Raw genomic sequence first — 19,837 nt, 5'->3', positions numbered from 1 at the left:
CATGCTTTTGTATTCTAGACCTCTTGAAATGAATGCTAACATTGCATTTGCCTTCCTCACCACCAACTCAACCCACTAGTTAACCTTTAGGGTGTTTTGTACAAGGACTCTCAAGTCCCTTTGCATCTCAGATTTTTGGATTTTCTTTCCATTTAGAAAATAGTCTGCTCATTTATTTCTACTGTCAAAGTGCTGGACTATGCATTTTCCAACTGATGCTATGTACCTGTGTTGCTGCTGGAAGTTCTAAATTGCACTTGTGCATGTGATAGTAAGCTCAACTTTGACTTTTGACTTTGACTTTGAAATGAAGCTGCTGTAGTTCAAATCGCATTATGCATTAAAGGTAATTAATTGATTTTGCTTTCTGTACAAATATATAGACTGATTAATGTTTGTCATATCCTTGGCCCACTCCAAACTTTGTTGCTGTAGCGAAGCTGTGTTATCAGGAATACTATATTGGTTATCTTTTTTTTGTGTGCAGATCACAGACTTAAGTCAAGAGTTATTGATCTCCTCACAGATCTTTCCACGGATTTTTAAAAAAATTCTTGTAGCTACATACATATAAAATAAAAATACCTTAAAGAATGCTTGCAGCATTTTTAACATGCTGATGAGATTGCGGCACAAATAGATATAAATGAGTGTGATTGTTAGCTATTAAAAAATATGATTAGGAGTGTATGACTGGGAGCTCAATATTCAATGCTTTTGACATTCTAAAATGGGGTAGTGCAGTGCACACCAGGATACCAGCATGCAGAATATTCAAATCAACTTTATTGTGAACTGCGCTTGCATGGTATGTGAACTTCTTCCTTGTCGGAAGGTTGTGGGGGTTGTGGAGGACTGTCAGAGGTTATAGCAGGACATCAATAGGATGCAAAACTGGGCTGAGAAGTGGCAGATGGAGTTCAACCCAGATAAGTGTGAGGTGGTTCATTTTGGTAGGTCAAATATGATGGCAGAGTATAGTATTAATGGTAAGACTCTTGGCAGTGTGGAGGATCAGAGGGATCTTGGGGTCCGTGTCCATAGGACATTCAGAGCTGCTGCGCAGGTTGACTGTGTGGTTAAGAAAGCATCAACTGAGGGGTGGAGTTCAAGAGCCGAGAGGTAATACTACAGCTGTATAGGACGCTGGTCAGACCCTACTTGGAATACTGTGCTCAGTTCTGGTCACTTCACTACAGGAAGGATGTAGTGTAGAACTATAGAAAGGGTGTAGAGGAGATTTACAAGGATATTGCCTGGATTGGAGAGCATGTCTTACAAGAATAGGTTGAGTGAACTTGACCTTTTCTCCTTGAGCGATGGAGGATCAGAGATAACCTGACAGAGGTGTATAAGATGATGAGAGGCATTGATCATGTGGATAGTCAGAGACTTTTTCCTGGAGCTGAAATGGCTAACACGAGAGGGCACAGTTTTAAGGTGCTTGGAAGCATGTACGGAGGGGATGTCAGGGGTAAGTTTGTTACACAGAGATTGGTGAGTGCATGGAATGGGCTGCTGGCGACTGTGGTGGAGGTGGATATGGTGGGGTCTTTTAAGAGGCTCCTAGATAGGTACCTGGAGCTTAGAAAAATAGAGGATACCCAAGGCAGTTTTTAAAGTAAGTATATGTACGGCATAGCATTATGGGCCAAAGGGCCTGTATTGTGCTCTACTTTTTCTATGATTCTAGGAGTGGCATAGGAATAACCTTATTATGACCATAAGATAAAGGAACGGAATGAAGCTATTTAGTCCATTGTTTCTGCTCTGCCATTTCATCATGGTTGATCCATTATTTCTCTGCCCCAATTTCCTGCCTTCTCCCATTATCCCTTCATGCCTTGACCAATCAATTGTCTATTTACCTCTGCCTTAAATATTCATAAAGATTTCACCTGTACAGCTGCCTGTGACAACAAATTCCACAGATCCACCCTCTCTGGCTAAAGAAATTTCTCCTCATCTCTGTTCTAAAATGATGCTCCTCTGTTCTGAGACTGTGTCCTCTGTTCCTCGGTCTTCTACAATAGGAAATATCCTCTCCACATCTACCTTATCAAGGCCTTTCACTATTTGATACATTTCAATTAAGCCCCTCTTCATTCTTCTGAATTCTAGTGAATACAGACCCAGAGTCATCAAATGCTCTTCATATAACAAGCCATTCAAACCTGGAATGAGTTTCGTGAATCTATTTTGTAACCTCTCCAGTGTCAGCACATCTTTTCTAAGATATGGAGTCCAAAACTGCTCATAATATACCAAATAAGGCCTCGCCAGTGCTTTATAAAGCCTCAACATTACATCCTTGTGTTTATATTCTAGTCCTCTTGAAATGAATGCTAACATCACATTTGCCTTCCTCACCACAGACTCAACCTATAAATTAACCTTCAGAATATCCTGCACATGAACTCCCAAATCCTTGTGCCTCAGATGTTTTAATTTTCTCTCCATTTAGAAAATAATCTACCTTTCATTTCTTCTACCAAAGTGCATCACCGTACACTTCCTGATACTGTATTCCATCTGATACTTCTTTGCCCATTCTTCTAATCTATCTATGTCCTTCTGTAGCTTCTCTATTTGCTCAAAACTACCTGCCCCTCCATCTACCTTGGTATCATCAGCAAACTCTGCAACAAAGCCGTCAATACATCATTCAAGTCATTGACGTATAATCCCAACACAAACCCTTGTGGAACACCACTAGTCACCGGCAGCCAACCAGAAAATGCTCCCACAATTTGCTTCTTGCCGATCAGCCACTTCTTTATCTATATTTGTATCTTTCCTGTAATACCATGGGCTCTTAACTTGTTAAGCAGCCTCATGTGTGGCACCTTGTCAAAGGCCTTCTGAAAATCGAAGTACACAACATCAACCAACTTTCCTTTGTCTACACTGCTTGTTTCTTCAAAGAATTCCAACAGATTTATCAGGCAGGAATTTCCCTTGAGGAAACATACTGGCTACAGCTTATCATGTGCCCACAAGTGCCCCAAAACCATAACCTTAATAATCAATTCCAAAATCTTACCAACCACTGAGGTCAGGCTAACTGGCCTATGATTCTTCTACCTCTCTCTCTCTTCTTGAAGAGTAGAGTGACTTTTGCAATTTCTCAATTTTCCAGAACCATTTCGGAATCTAGTGATTTTTGAAAGATTATTATTAATGCCTCCACAATCTCTTCAACCACCTCTTTCAGAACCTGGGGTGTACACTCTTTGGTGCTGGTGATTAACCTATTTTCAGACATTTCAGTTCCAAAGAACCTTCTCCCTAGTAATGGCAAATTTAAACACTTCTGACCCCTGACTCTCTGGAAATTTCACCATACTGCTTGTGTCTTCCACAGTGAAGACCGATGCAAAATACTTACTCAGTTCATCTGCCATTTCCTTGTCCCCCGTTACTACCTTTCCAGCATCGTTTTCCATTGGTCTGATTCCACTCTCACCTCTCTTTTACACTTTATGTACCTGAAAAAACTTTTGTTATCTTCTCTAATATTATTCGCTAGCTTACTTTCATATTTCATCATTTCCTTCCTTATGACTTTTCTTATTGGTTTTTAAAAGCTTCCCAATCTTCTACCTTCTCACTAAATTTTGATCTATTATATGTCCTCTCTTGGCTTTTATGTTGGCCTTGACTTCTTTTGTTAGCCATGGTTGTGTCATCTTTAGAATACTTTTTTTCTGTCTGGGATGTATATATCCTGTGCCTTCCGAATTGCTTCCAGAAATTTCAGCCATTGCTGCTCTTCTGTCATTCCTGCTAGCGTTTTTTTTCCAATCTATTTGGCCAATACTTCTGTCATGCCTCTGTAATTCCCTTTACTCCACTGTAATACTGATACATCTCCTCAAATTAACTACCACATCTCCCCTTCTTGAAAAAAAAGGAAATCTATGTATGTACTTCTTGTCCATAGAACTGCATTGAAAATATACTCACTGAAATCGAGCAATTCAGTTCACTTTACTCAGAGCACATAACTTACAGTCCTTACATAAATATAAAAAGAATTTGCAACATTATATTAAGAACAGTCCCATTTTGTGAAATGTTTTCAACATTAGAACTCTTTTTTTTAAAAAACACTAAATCTGATGGATGTCAGAGTAGGCTACCTGAACACTCTAGCAAAGTGAGAGGATGATTCTGCCTCTTTAGTCACTTGCCCTAAGCTAATAGGCTAAGGAGAATATCTCTGTGGTGGGACAGATAAATGACCCCTGCTGGTATAGGTTCCTGGAAGTGTTGGAGCAGATGGATATTCTTGAACAGGTGTGTCCACCTCAAGTAAATGGTCCTTGTCATAAGGATCAGGCTACTCTTCTTCCTCTACCTTCCGTGGACTTTGAAGGCACCTGAGTGCATACCTGTTCCACCTGATTTCACCTTGTGATGTTCTGATTACAAACATTTGTGGTGCATGCTACAAGACTATTGTTACTTTGGTGAATTGGTCTGAAACCGAGACAGCTTTACCACTCCTGAGTGGTGACAAAGATTTTGCTCTGTGTCTGAGATCATGAATGCTCTTCATTTTCTTATGCTGTGTTGTCTCAAAATATCTCACTTTGTCTGAGTCTGGTAAGTGAGGTTGGAGAAGGAAAGGAGGAATAGGCAGGCTTGTTCTCAGTCTCCAGGCCATTGACAGCTCTGATGGACTGTAGCCATTTGCAAGAGGTGTGAGCTGATAAGCTACCCATGCTTTGTATGGGTCTTTTGTCTTCAATACGAAACTCTTAACAGTTTGCACTGCTCTTTCCGCTTCACCATTTGGCATACCCATGGACTGCTTGTCTGGTGTTTGAATTCATCGCTCCTAGCAAAGACTTTGAATTTTGTGCAGCTGAATTGTGGAACGTTGTCTGAAACATGTGTCTCTGGTAGTCCGTTGCAAGCATTTTCAGCTTTCAAGTGCTGCATAACTTCTGCTGAGAATGTAGAGGACAGCTCGGACCTCTCAATATTCTGTGAGTAGTAATCCACAGAGAGAATATATTAGTCTCTTTTCAGCTTGAAAATATTTGTGCCTGCAATTTGCGATGGAAAGTCTGGGAATTCTGTGGGACAGAGGGGTTCAGCATGATTTTTGTACTGTTTACTGCAAGCTTCGCATTGCTTTACAAAATCTCTCATCTGTATGCTCAGAGCAGACCATCACACAGATTGCCTGCTCTTAGGCAACGTGTTTGATGCCTTGATGTCCTTGGTGGATTTGACTGATGATTTTGGTATGCATAGAAGCAAGAATGATGAATTTAGAGTCCTTTAGCAACGAACTATCAAGAATGGTAAGTGTGTCTCTTTCAAGCCAATAAGGTCTGATTTTGTGAGCTCTTTTTATAACTGCTAGCCATCTCTGCTCACAGTATCATTTGACTTTGCTGCAAATATGGTCCTTTTTCAACAGCATGAATTCTATCCAGTTTACTCTGTGATGCAGGAAAGCTTTCACGTACCTAAGCTAAGTAGAAGTTGATATCTTCCATGAGGGTAGAGTCAACTTCCACCCACTCACTTTTGCATGGCATCCTCGACAGAGTGTTTGAAGTTGTGTAAGATTTACCAGGGACTTGTTCAATGTCATAACAATATTGCATAAGTCTCATTCTGAATCTTTGCAGACATGGAGGTAAGTCACTCTGAGTATTTAGAGCTGATGAGGCTGACAAGTTGCTTGTGGTCTGTTTTAAGTAGGACTTTAGTGCCTATCAAGTATCAGCTGAAGCTTTCACAAGCCCACATGAGAGCCAGTATTGCCTTTTCAATTTGGGCATAACACTGTTCCAAACTCCTGCCAGTTTGTCTGAATTTGGTTGCACTCCATCTGATGACAGTTGATGACCTAAGAACTTCACTTCCAACTTTGCAAATTCACATTTCATTTTGTTCAGTGTGATTCCAGCCTGTTTCAGTTTCTCCAAGGCAGCTTCTCTTCCTTTGTCATGTTCCTCATTTGCGCCTCCAAAGATGAGTATATTGTCCATGTGGAGACTGCTCCTTCCAGTCCCTCTAAAATTTGGTTCATCCTCATCTGAAAGAGTTCAGGGGCTGATGAAATACCAAAACGAAGTCTCTTGAAAGCATAGTGGGATGATAAAGGTTGTGAGCTTCTGTAACTTAGGGGCTAAATGGATCTGCCAGAACCCTGAGTTTGCATCTAGTTTGATGAAGAACTTTGCTCCACAAAGCAAGCCCATGTGTACTCAACAGAGAACAAAATAAACTCCTCCCTCCTCACTGCATTAGTCAATTTGGTTATATCAACTCGGATCCTCACTGTGCCATCAGGCTTGGGAACAGGAACGATGCCTGGACACCAGTCATTCACTCTTGTTGTGATGTCACATGCCTCCATTCTTTGACTTGAGTTTTGACTTTGTTCATTAATGGGACTGGTATATGCCCCGCTGTAGGCAGAAAGTAGGATGTCATTCCTGGCCTCTTCTAAGGTGCTCTTCTTTCAGTACCCCCCCCCCCCCCCCCACATCTGTGAACAACTTCAAGTACTTCTCATGCTACTGAACATTGTTTAGCAAGTCTAACCTTGCAATGACGTTCAACTTCTTAATAGCATGTTGCCCCAGTAGTGGTGAGAAGAGATTCTGAACAACATAGGCATCCTCTTTTAACTGTTTCTCATTTTTATGGATGGAAGGAGTAAACATTCCTTTCACACTGAACCTATGTTTCCCTGGCCCCATGAGTACTCTCTTTGTTAGGTTTAGGATAATACATGTTATCTTCGCCAGTTTTGTGAACAGACATTCAGGGATGGCTGTGACATCTAACCCAGTGTTCATATTGAATGTCACTGCCTCATTTTGCACCTGAACCATAGTACACCAGCTTTGCCTATTTAAATCTACATTCCCAAGGAAAGGTCTCTCCTCATCTGAATCATGGTCTTCTTTGACCTCCTGAAGAACTATTTTTGAGTAACACTGGCTTTTATCATGGCTAACTCTATTGCATTGATGGCATTTCAATTATTTTGCTGGACAGAGCTGTTTGACATGGAATGGAGACTTGCTGCATCTCCTGCATTTGGACGTTTTACCTGTTCTTTGTTTCACTTGTCTGTTTTGTTTGAGCTAAGATCTATTCTCTCCTCTTTCTGTAGTGTTTCTGACTGCACCCTATTTCCTCTCATATATCACATATTGTTTTCCTATGAAGTATTCTTTTAATTTTTCCTGCAGTTTTTTACTCCTTTTCTTGAGTATCTGTCAGTCCTAATCCACCCATGATATCCTCTGCTTTGTCCTCCATGCAATATATCAGTGTGCTTACTTATGCTCTTCTGAAGTCTGAGTGAGATTGCTTGCAGCCTTAACTCTCTCAACCATCTGAACCTTCGCTCTGCTTCCCTGGTTTAGAGAAATCAAATGTCTCGGGGGGGGGGGGGGGCTTTATTAGGTAAGTAGATGTAGGTTCTACAGGTATTTGCTCCATTTTCCTGTTCTCTTTTAGTATTTTATTTATTTGGACTACAACAGACTTTTTGATTCTCTGAGGTTTTGACTGACTTCTCTGCTGTGTCTGTGTCTCTGTACACTTCCCAGGCTAGTGACCCACAGATTATTATAATGTATCCACTTTTCAGTGTAGCTTGAAGGCGTTGCCTGGCGACACTGGTCCTTTTACAGCTTATGCCTCATGATCATACAATTGGCAACTAGCAAAAGCAGTTTAGGTCAATAAGTCTCTGGATATTTTTCATAGATGCGAACAAGAACAGTCTTATTGTATTCTTTCTTGTTAGGATTCTCACTTGGTCTATAGCACCAACTCATCAATGATCAACCATTTCTGACACCATGTTGTGTTGCTTATTGAGGGATGGTGCAGAGCACACCAGGATACCAGCATGCAGGTTGCTCAACTCTACTTTATTGCTAAATGCACTTGTACAGTATATTAACTCCTCCCATGTGGGAGTGGCTAACTGAGGGCATAGGAATAACTAATAACTAACACTACACAAAAGAATAGGCAAAAAGGAAAAGGAACCTAGGTAACATGGATCTAGGAAGGCAATGACTAGTAGTGATATTGATGCAGATTAGCAGGGAAAAGAAGAAATGAGTAGAAGTGAACTAAAGGCCACTAAAGTATTGACTCAAAGTAGGACAAAGCGTAAATAGGAAATATCAAAAGCGCTAAAGAAGGGAACTGCAATTTTCATGAGTGAATTAAATCTGCATTTTGATTTGACAGATCAAACTGGGAAGAAAACCTGAAAAAGGAATTTGTGGAATCTATTAGAAATGTTTTATAAGAATAATATGTTACAGAACCTGTAAATGTGTTTTTCATATGTGGTCATATTTAGAAGAAGCCTTCCCCCTTCCTTTCCAATACTGATGAAGGGCCTCAGTCCAAAATGTTGACTGTTTATTCCTTTCAGTGGATGCTGACTGTCCTGCATAGTTCCTCCAGCATTTTTTATATATTACTGTAAAAGCAAAATAGAGGGTATATGATATAGCCAATATTAATGGGAAGCTGGAGGATTGGGAAGCTTTTAAAAACAAACAGAAGGCAACTAAAAAAACAATGAGATAAAAGATGAAGTATGAATGTAATTTAGCTAATAATGTAAAATAGGATACCAAAAATTTTTTCGGATATATAAAGAATACAAGTGAAATAAGAGTGAACATTGGATGGCTGAAATCACTACTGGAGAGGTAGTAATCAGAACAAAGAAATAGCAGATGAACTGAATAGGTATTTTGTGTCAGTCTTCACTAGGGGAACTAGAGGAAATCATCAGCAGCATGACAGAAATTTGAGAGTATTAGGGGCCAGGTGAGTGCAATCACTATTACTAATGAGAAGCTGGAAGGTCTGAAGGAACATAAGTCAATCTGGACCAGATGGACTATGCCTCAGGCTTCCAGAAGAAATAGCTGAAGAGATTATGGAAGCATTAGTATCTTTCAAGAATCAAGGGAAGGAGTAAAAGACAGGAAATTATCGGCCATTTAGCCAGACTTCAATGAATTGGCAAGATGTTGGAGTCCATCATTGGTGATTAGGTTCTTTGGTATGTGGAGACAAACAATAAAATAGGTCAAAGTCATCATGGTTTCCTTAAGGTGAAATCATACCTGACAGCCATGTTGAAATTAATTGAAGAAATAATAGGCAGGATAGACAAGGAGAGTCAGCGAATTTTACTTACTTGAATTTTCAGAAGGCCTTTGACAAGGCACTGCTCATGAGGTGCTAAACAAGATAAGGGACATGATATTACAGGGCTAAAACTAGCATGGACAGAAGATTGGCTGACTGGCAGAAGGCTAAGGCTTGGAATAAAGGGTGTTTTTTCTGGTATAGTGCCAGTAACCAGTGGTGTTCTGCATGGGCTGTTTGTTGGTCCTCTACTTCTCATTTATATGTTAATGATCTAGATGATGGAATTGATGGTGTTGTGGCCAGGTTTGCAGATGATACAAAGATGAGTGAAGGGGCAATTGGTGTTGAGAAAGCAGGGAGTCTGCAGAAGGACTTGGATAGATTAAGAGAATGAAGAAAGAAATGGCATATAGAATACAGTGTGGAGACGTGTATGGTCATGCACTTTGGTAGAAGGAATAAAGATGTAGACAAATTTCTAAAAGGGGTGTGTATTCATAAATCAGAGGTACAAATATAATTGGGAGTCCTATGCAGGATTTTCTAAAGGTTAACTTTCAGATTGTGCCTTCAGGCTTCTTTATCTCCTACCTGATGGTAACAGTGAGAAAAGGGAATGCCCTGGGTCCTGGAGGTCTTTAATAATGGACATCGCCTTTCTGAGACACCGCTCTCTCAAGATGTCCTGGGTACTTTGTAGGCTAGTGCCCAAGATGGAGCTGACTAGATTTACAACCTTCTGCAGCTTCTTTTGGTCCTGTGCAGTAGCCCCTCCATACCAGACAGTGATGCAGCCTGTCAGAATGCTCTCCAAATGTCACACATGAGGCCATGGCATTACAGGAAAGTTACTAACATGGTTAGAGCATTGGGTGATTGGTAGGAGGCAGAGAGTAGAAATAAAAGGATCCTTTTCTGGTTGGCTGCCGGTGACCGCAGGGTTCAGTATTGGGACTACTACTTTTTATGCTTTATATAAATGATTTAGATGATGGAATAGATGGCTTTGTTGCCAAGTTTGCAGATGATACAAATCTTTGGACTGTGAGAACAGGTCAATGGGCAGGTCAGTGGATGAATAATGGTAGATATTTTATGCATCTATTTCACAATGCTCAGCAGAACTTTTCAGATAGTGGGAATCAATGAGAAATAAAAACCATCTCGTTAATAATGTAGGAAAACAAAAATAATAGTTTGTGAAAAAAGAATCAAAGCAGCAAAATTAATTTGGAAAACAAAGGATTCAGAATTATTCAGTAACAAGTAGTGTTAGTCTAGAAAAATCTAATAAGGAAGGAGAAATTTCATTATGAGAGTAAGCTAACAAGTAATCACAAAACCAACACCAAGGGCTTCAATGAACATGGAAAAGGGTAGCTAAGGTAGTTTGGGGATTCTAGAGGGTGAGAATGGGGAACTAATTGTCAGGAACAAGAAAATGACACATGATTTAAGCCATTATTTTACACATCTCTTCACTGTAGATACTTAAAATATTCCAAGAAAACCACATTGGCTAAGTTTCAAAAAGGAAAGAGAAACTGACCTAACGCCCACTTACAGTGATTTAAAAGGAAGTTGCTGAAGTGACAGTAGAAACATCAGGTATCTTAAATCTCCCTGAGTTTTGGGAGAGTACCAGAGGAAAATGTGAAACGATGAAAACAAAAGGTGGGTTTATATGCTTAATGTCTCGAATTGGGAAGATGCTATAATCTAAATGTCTATCATCACAGAGGAAAATGTTTGTCATTTTGTAAAGCTTAATACATTCAAGCATGGTTTTATGAAATCATGTTTTACAAATTCATTGGAGCTCCTCAAGACTATAACAAGCAGAGTGAGATACAGAAGGATCAAAGTGCCTTGTGCATGGAACATGGAAACTTGACATGTAGGTGCAACAAATAATTATGGAAAGTGGCACATTGGCCCTTGTTTCAAAAGTTTTAATTTAGGAATTAGAGAAGTATCATTACAATTGTACAGAATGTTGGTGATCAAACTTAAAATGCTGTGTGTATAGATTTAATCCTCTTATTTAAGTAAGGACATAACAGCATTGGAGATGGTCCCAAAATGGTTCACAAAGCCAATTCCTGAATGAGAAGGTTATCCTTTCAAAAATAGCTAAAAAAGAAAAAAATTGCCTTCTTTTCTTTGGAGTTTAGACAAGTAAAGGATGGTCTTACTGCAGAAGTTAAGATCTTTAAGGGACATGAGAGAATATAGATTTTGAAATTTATCCACCAATGAAGGGTTTCAAAGGAGGGCACAATTACAGGACAAAGAGATAGTCATTTAAATCAGAGGTGCACTGCAATTCCTTCCTGCAGGGATGGTGGTTCTTTGGAATTTGCTGTCCCACAGCATTAAGGACACTACATCTTTGGCGATATTTACAAAGTAGGTAGATGCCTTTTGTGAAAGGTCACAGAAATGGGCACTATGTGGTCTTAGAACAGAAGTGGAGAAGAGGCCTGTGGCATTCAGTCATTATCATTTTGAATAGTAGACAAGTATGATGAGGTGAATGGTCCCCTGCTATTTTCTTGTATGCATTATGTGTGTGCACGTGCCCCTTGGATCTTTCATTAAACATTGGAAATGAATAATTATGGTCACTTTATCGTTACCATGTCATTTTCACTTAAGTGCATGTAATTTCAGGTGCACATTGATATTAGAGCTGTAGTCCTATTCAGGGCCTTGTTCTACAAGAAAGCTAATATCAAGGAAAGCAAGATTGTCAATAGATCGCTTGGAAATGTGAATCTTAATTTTAAAGAGAACATTCATTTTGCTTCTTAGAACTTAAGCCATATCGATGAATAAGAATACCCAAAGTTCATTTGCAGAAACATTAATGGGTTTACCAGACAAGAGTTTGCTAGGTCTCTGCCTCTGGCTTAACGCCAGAGCTGAAGCAAGGGAAACTTCACAGATCCACTTAATCTCAATTCAAATCTGTGTCATGGAAAGTGACAGGAATTTGAAGCCAGAAAGATATTGGAGCAGCTGTTTCTCCAATATTTAGTTCATATAACATTTTTGCAGTGTCCATCCAAATAAATAACCAACCAACACACACAAAATGCTGGTGGAACACAGCAGGACGAAGGGTCTCTCCTGAAACGTCGACAGAGTTTCTCCTTATAGATGCTGCCTGGCCTGCTGTGTTCCACCAGCATTTTGTGTGTTGTTGTTTGAATTTCCAGCATCTGCAGATTTCCTAGTGTTTGCTCTTTAAATAACCAAGCACGCGTGGCAATGTGAATTAGGATAAAATACACAAATTGTTCTCTATTTTGGGAATCACTGGTTGCTGAATTAATGCATTCCTTTCACTCCACCCCCACCCCCGGGATCTGTACCTGAATTTTTATTAAATTTAATGATTCTCTCGTTCCTATATTTTTGATTTTAACAAGGTTGATTATCAATATATTACGCACTTTTCCCACTCTCTTTCAGACAGCTTATCATAATTAAGAATTTGCTGACATTCGGAAACTACCAGACAAAATGAACAGCTTATCTTACATCAGCTAATTTCCATTAAAATACTTTAATTTTTTCGCCACAACCTGTTCCTATTCGAAGAATGAGATAAAATCGGAATACGATTTTTTGGGAGTTCAGCCGAGACTCGTGAAAAACGATCATTTCTGCATTTAGTCGCGATGACATTGGACGGCAGGAAACAAACCTCGTCTTTCCATTACAAAAAGTAAACTGCATGTATTGTAAATATATTCCATTAACCCGACTTGCTTTCAAATCTACAGTATTAAATTACTGAGCACTAATATATTTGGGGGAATTTTGTTTATGCTTTGTTTTAGCGAGAGTATCTAAATTAACTATTTAATCTGATACAGTGCACTCTAAACTTGGCGCACGATCGCTCTGCTTGGTCAGCTCTGGGATCATGTGATGGTGTAGTTTAACGGCTCTGAAGTTTCACACAAAACTATTGACACTGCTTCTCTAATTTTATCCTGATGGGAGAAAACAGGAATTAATCTGAGAACCAGAAATGTTCGTCACACTTTACAAATGCCAAATAGGGACCGGACTTGCTGCGCAGGCAAAATGATTCAGTGTATATAGGTTGTGAGATGAACCATCGACCGCTTCGAGCGCGCAACCGTCCGGTTCTAATTCTGGTATAAATACGTGATCATTATTTGACTAACTGAGATTTTGTTATTTAGATATTCCACGGCGTTTGACATGCAGTAGAGTTATTGTGTATCCTTTGTAGTTATATGCTAGTTCTGAAACTGGTTCGTAAGGCATTAGTTTATGTCGCATCATTCTTTAATGACATTTCTAATAACGACACGCGAATGATACTTATTTCATTACAGTTTGTGCTGCAAATCTTTATTCAGCAGAATCGACCAAGGTAAGAGATGTTGAGTGACCAAATTAGCGTTCCGTGAAGAGAAAAAGAGACATTGATCGTAAATGTTGATTATTTAGCATCCGGCGTGAAACTCCGTTGCGTATCGGTTAAACATTTACAACTGCTTGTCTGGCAGCATGTTATCGCGTGGAGAACGGTCAGAAATGAAATACGCAAAATCTCATGTCAGCTTCGGTGATATATGGTCATGTAGTGTATGATAAATTTGTCTTTTTCTATGTGGTAACTAATGTTATCATACAGCCTTAATAGTATTGGTGTCGGTATTAATTTAATTTCATTGCCAGGCTGAGACCAAAACAAGACCACTACTTGCCTGAGTGGTCCGCAAACCAATGGTTTGAACATTGATTTTTCCAAATATAAGGAACCCGCGCCCCCTTTGCTCCTTTCCCTCTTCCAATTCAGCCAGGTTCTCCCCACGCTTCCATGCAGTGTCATTCCATCCCATTGCCACTCCTCCTCATCCTTTCATTATGCCTCCTTTATTTGGTTCTAAAAGTTCAAAGGTTTATTTTATTATCAAACTATGTATCAAAATACAACTCTGAGATTTGTCTACTTATCAGACTCTCAAATCTACAGGTTTTTTTTGTTTCTCCACTTATCTAAGCAGCCCCTTTCTCTATCACCAGCCTCCACTTCCCCCAGCTGGTTCCATCTGCCCCCACCTGGTCACACACCAGCCACCCTCTCCCACCTGCCTATCATTCCAGGCCTCATCTGATTTCACTCAAAGCTAATGGAGGGTTTTGACACTCCTGTCCCTCTGCCTCCACAGATGCTGCTTGACTTTCTGCAACAATTTGCTTTTCACTCCAGATTGGAGCCTGTATTGGTTCTTGTATCAGAACCAAATTAGCATTTAAAATAGCTTAGAGGTTATTCAGTTAAAATCTTGTGTTAATGAGGTAGTCTTCTGTTGAACTATTATGCAGCTATGCACATGTTCTAGAAATGTGGGTAAACTGATGAGTTGCTACCTGACATTTTGAAATCCCAACGGTTTGCCAGCTACCTCACCTGGTAATGTCTGCTGCACCGTTTCCACTATTGAGAGCCCTGGATCTTAATGTTCTTTTTAAACTGTTCAGGGTTCTGCACTTCTCTTAATCTCTATGGGTTAATAGGGAAATTTATTGTAATACACTGCACAATCAGTACAAAAACTTACTAAAATGTGTTGCTGTATTAATAGCAGTAACAACTAATAGTTCACAAAATCTGAGTCCAGCACTCCTGAAGTCCCAAGCATACTGTGTTATTGGCATTCAAGTTATACCATATTTTATAACTGCAGTGAAAATTACAGAGCTGCATACTTTTAACACTTCTTGTCTGCCAAAAAAAAATCGAAGTAGCAATTCACCAAAAAGCATCCATTGATTTAGAATAGTTTCCCACAGTGTATTCTTTTCAGTATCCCTCTGCAGGACATTTCTGAAATGTGTGAGTAGGATGAATCCAAGAAGGTCAGCTAACCTGCTGAAAATTTTCAGCACTTGGTGTTTCATTGCAGATTTCCTACATATTCAGTTTTTAATTTCCAAGTTGAAGTATGGGCATCCACAGGCAATGGTTCCAGCTGAGGATACCAGACCAAACTGGTGTGACTCAACGTGATTCAACAGTGAAGTAAACATGAAGTTGTAATGCTTACCCAGTAGATTGATACAATGCATATCAGAAAAGGTAAGCTTGTCCACTGCATTTTAACTATTATAACGGCATGTTGGATTTTATTCCATCTTTCAAAGTAAATGGATTCTCATTATTCAAGCTTTAGAATTGTGAAGTATTCATAAATCTTCTTTTTACTTATTTCTTGTTCTTTTCTGATAATCTAAATCAGGGGTGTCAAACTCATTTTAGGTCACGGGCTGGATTGAGCAAAATGCAGCTTCATGCGGGCCGGATCAGTTGGTCGCGTGCGAACGCAGCTTTCGTTGCCTCCGTTTTTTCAGCCTGCTCTCATGTGTCTCAGTCTGTGCTATAACTACAAAGTGTTTCACTTTACAAATTCTGTTTCTTATGAAGAAGACTGCCGAATAAACACTAAAAACCCTGAAAACCTGATACCTGAATAAACTCAGCATTAGCCATATCATACGCCATAGGCGCTTCGATTACTGGGGCCAGCTTTAATAGTAATTAGATATTATCTCGCGGGCCAAAGATAATTCCACTGCGGGCCGGATTTGGCCCGCGGGCCTTGAGTTTGACATATATGATCTAAATCATTATCTTGCCTTTCTTTCCCTTCTTATATTGGTTTTTATATAGCTTTGACATTGGAGTCAGTATTTTAACCATCTTTCTTTGTACATGCTTCACACTGTTCATTCATGATTCTTGTTGATTAAGGAGATAGACAGTTGCTGGACCCATACATTCTGGGCACATCTGTTCTAATTATCTTATTTTTTACAGTGGGATTGAAGTTGTGACACTAACCCAATAGTTATCAAATGCAAATTGTTGGGAAGGTCAGACATTAAGGAGGACAGGCTACAAGCAAAAATCAATCCATTATCAATTTAATATGTTGTCAGCAACCCAGTGAACAATCACAGATTAATTGCCTACCCAATTCTTTTACTTATTTTGGGGAGCTATTCCTGATGAAGTGCTGTAATGACAATAAGCAAGAGAAAATCTGCAGATGCTGGAAATCTGAGCAACATACACAAAATGCTGGAGGAACTCAGCAGGCCGGGCAGTATCTGTGGAAAAAGGACTGTCGAAGGGTTTCGGCCCGAAGCAGTGGCTGCACTTTTTCCTGTAGATGCTGCCTGGCTTACTGAGTTCCTCTAGCATTTTGTGTGTGTTGCTACAGTGACAGTATTTTAGATCAAATCCTTGTCTGTTATCATGGTGGATGCTAATTCAAGTAAGAGGAGGGGAATATTTCTCTAGTTAATATTTTTCACTGAATTAATTATGTTATGAAAAATAACTTGGCTGTTATCATGTCAATTTTTGTACATTATTGCTGGGCGTAAGTGGAACTGTTAGATTTTCTGCTGCTCTGCCCATGCGTCACTGCACTCTTCAAGTACTTACATTTCTAATCAGTAGTAAAGTGTGTAGGATATCCTGCAATCAATGAAGTACCATATCAATGTTAGTTACTCTTTCGTTCTACTTTCTTCATACCAGTGCAGCTCCTTCTTTCCAAAATCAATTTGTATTCTGTTCCCAATCTCAGTTTAATTCATATTGACAATGGAATCCAATGAAGTAGAATTATCTGAACAAACAAGTTAAACTCAGAACATGTATTTAAAATGTTCTTTCTATTTGAATAATTAAGTCCTTCCAGAAATTGGAAATAACTAGTTCAATAAAACAGTTTAAAGTTATTAGTTTAAACATTTTAATACCCAAAAGAATCATCTATTTTTGTTTCTATATATATAATATCTATAATATAATGAAACAAAGCTCTCATTTTATTATCTGAAAATAGATTATTTTTTCAGGTTTTTTTTCTCAGGTCATGGTTGATGGTCCTTAAATGCAAAGATGGCAACTAAGACTAATAAAATACAGTCAGCCCAAGTAGAAATAAAACTAGCAATTACTTCATACATTAAAAATTAAATGAGAATAAATGGGTATGAGGTAATCAAACAACCCCTTTTTTGTGCAAAATGATTATTTTTGTCTATTGGATTTATTTTTAGCTTATTGTCAAATCAATATTAATGTTGTTCTATTTAACAACTAAAGAGATATTCAGAGATTATGTAATAATTTTAGTAACATATCAGCCTTAAGCTAGATAAGTGGTAAAAAAGAAATAAAATCTTATAATATATATTGCTCATCAATTGTTTGAATTCCTAATCCAAATGTTCTGAAGCCAAAATTAAGATAGATTCTTGAAATGGGAACAGTGCATAATTTGATGCTTTGAAGTAGCATTGTGGATGTCAAATGGAACATGTGCATTTAGCGCTGGAGAATTTGAATGCAAGTGTAAAGAAATATTACTACAATCATATTAATCCCTGGTGAGACCACACCAATATGGTGCACTGCTCTTGTTTCTCGTTCTAAGAAGGAATAAACTTTCGAGAGAGTGAGTACATTGAAGGTTCATCGGATTAGTTCCTGGAGCTTAGAGATTTGTTCTCTGATGTGAGATTAAACTGACTGGGTATACAATCTCAGAAGAATGAGAGCTGATCTTCTTTAAAGACATCCTCACAGGGGTTGAGAAGATAGATATAGAGCTGATGTAGCTCCTGGCTGGAGTATCAAAATCAGTCAGTCTAGAAATAAAGACTCAGATAAAGACTGAGATGAGGAATGTCTTTACTAGAAGGCAGTGATGGCTCATTTACTGGGTATGCTTAAGACAATATTAATTTTAATATTAATGAAGATATTACAGGGGAGTGACACTGAGGTAAAAGTTCAGCCGTTATTCTGAATTGCCTGTTTCTGTCCCTGATTTTCATGTTCTTCGTTTCTGTGACCTGACAAATGCTACAAGTAAAAGGTTGGCTTTTTTAATATAAAGTAATTTTTGAAGAGTTTCTGGTGGTGCCAACAGGAATTAAAATGTACCTAAGACTTTACAGTTGTCATAATCACTCTACTGCTACCTTTCCCAACCACTCCTGTTTCAGAAAATGTACTTATGGCAATTCTAGGGAAGATCAGTGACTCTGCACATGGCAATTTCAAATACAAACTATTAATTGGGGGGGGGGGGGTAAAAGAGGCACCTGCAGCTCAGGGGAAAATAATTAATTGGGCCCAAAACACAAATTGACCTAGGCATCATAGTTTGCACCAACACATTTTACAGACAAATTTCCACTTCAAATGTTCTGATGGAGGTATAATATAAACAGAAAATAGAAAAGATGGGAAGAAAAACCGAATTAATTGTTTAGGTTGAGTACATAACTCTTACTTCTTCCACAGATTTGGCCTGAACTGTTGAGTGCTTTCAGCATTTTCTATTTGTTTTTAGCTTCCAGCATCTCCATTTTCGTTTTTATTTTCACTTATCTCTGAAGGTGTGACCAATTCTAATATTCCCATCCTATACTCACCAATATTTATGATTGCAGTACAACTTATTTCTGTTTATGTTTTCTATAATTATTGAATCATCCAACAAAGGCAAATTGACAAGAAAAAAGTTTCTTCAGTGTTGCACTTTTATTTCTTTAGTTATCACTTAATTTATAAAACTACTGTATGTTACAGAGAAATACACATTTTGTGGATTTCTTCTTTGGACCATTTCATATTGCCTTCTACTCTTCAGCGCTCTAATGGATGAAAAGGAAATGCAAATTGTTGGTTTGATGCAATGAACAATACAAGTATTTTAGTTATATAATATTTACAGTATATGATTACTACTAACAAAAGTATATGTAAATTTAAATTAATTACTACTATAATTAATGATTCCAGGAATTAAAAGGTTATCATACAAGGAATGTTTGTACTCGCTGGAATTCAGAAGGATGGGGGGGATCTCATTGAAACCTTTCAAATGTGGAAAGGCCTAGACGGAGTAGATGTGGAAAGGATGTTTCCCATAGTGGGAGAGTCAAGGACAACAGGGCACAGCGCCCTTTCAAAACAGAGATGTGGAGAAATATCTTTAGCCAAAGGGTGATGAATTTGTTGCCACATGCGGCTGTGGAGGCCAGGTCGTTGGGTGTATTTAAGGCAGAGGTTGATAGGTTCTTGATTGGACATGGCATCAAAGGTTACAGGGGAAGGCCGGAAACTGGGGTTGAGCCAGGATCGGCCATGATTGAATGTCAGAGCAGACTCAATGGGCCAAATAGCCTAATTCTGCTCCTATGTCTTAAGGAGTTATAATTATTAAAGTTACTTGAGCCACAATACCTTCATAGTAATGTCCCGGGTTTTAGTTCTAAGTTTGTTGACTTGAGACTCTGCAATGTCAGCACGTTCCTCGGCTTCCTCCAGTTCATGCTGCACCTTCCTGAACTTGGACAGGTGCATGTTGGCCTGTTCCTCCTACAGGAATATAGTGTGAGAAATCATTAGATTGCAGGCTGAAACACTGCTGATAAGAAAATATAAACAATTACTTGACACTCCTATAAATTTTAATAGCTTTATTGCCAATTTTCATTATTTCGTCAGAACAGTGACCACTTTAAATCGAAATGGTCATACAATTGACAATATTGTATCCCAGTGACTTCTGTATGCATTGTTATGAGTGAAGAC

General features: G+C 38.8%; 1 protein-coding gene across 1 annotated transcript in view; it reads right to left on the bottom strand.

Moving 5' to 3' along the window:
• Window positions 1–19,837, bottom strand: part of LOC140714924 (uncharacterized) — a 91,260-nt gene that overhangs the window by 49,805 nt on the left and 21,618 nt on the right. The window contains exons 39-40 of the mRNA XM_073026593.1: window positions 19,487–19,621; window positions 18,884–18,894 (exon numbers count right to left, since the gene is read on the bottom strand). Coding sequence (XP_072882694.1) covers window positions 18,884–18,894; window positions 19,487–19,621 — 146 coding nt within the window. The remainder of the gene's footprint in view (window positions 1–18,883; window positions 18,895–19,486; window positions 19,622–19,837) is intronic.

Source organism: Hemitrygon akajei, chromosome 22, assembly GCF_048418815.1.
Source record: "Hemitrygon akajei chromosome 22, sHemAka1.3, whole genome shotgun sequence".
Lineage (NCBI taxonomy): Eukaryota > Metazoa > Chordata > Chondrichthyes > Myliobatiformes > Dasyatidae > Hemitrygon > Hemitrygon akajei.
Note: the sequence above shows the minus strand (reverse complement) of the source record. Positions and strands in the feature narration are given on the sequence as shown.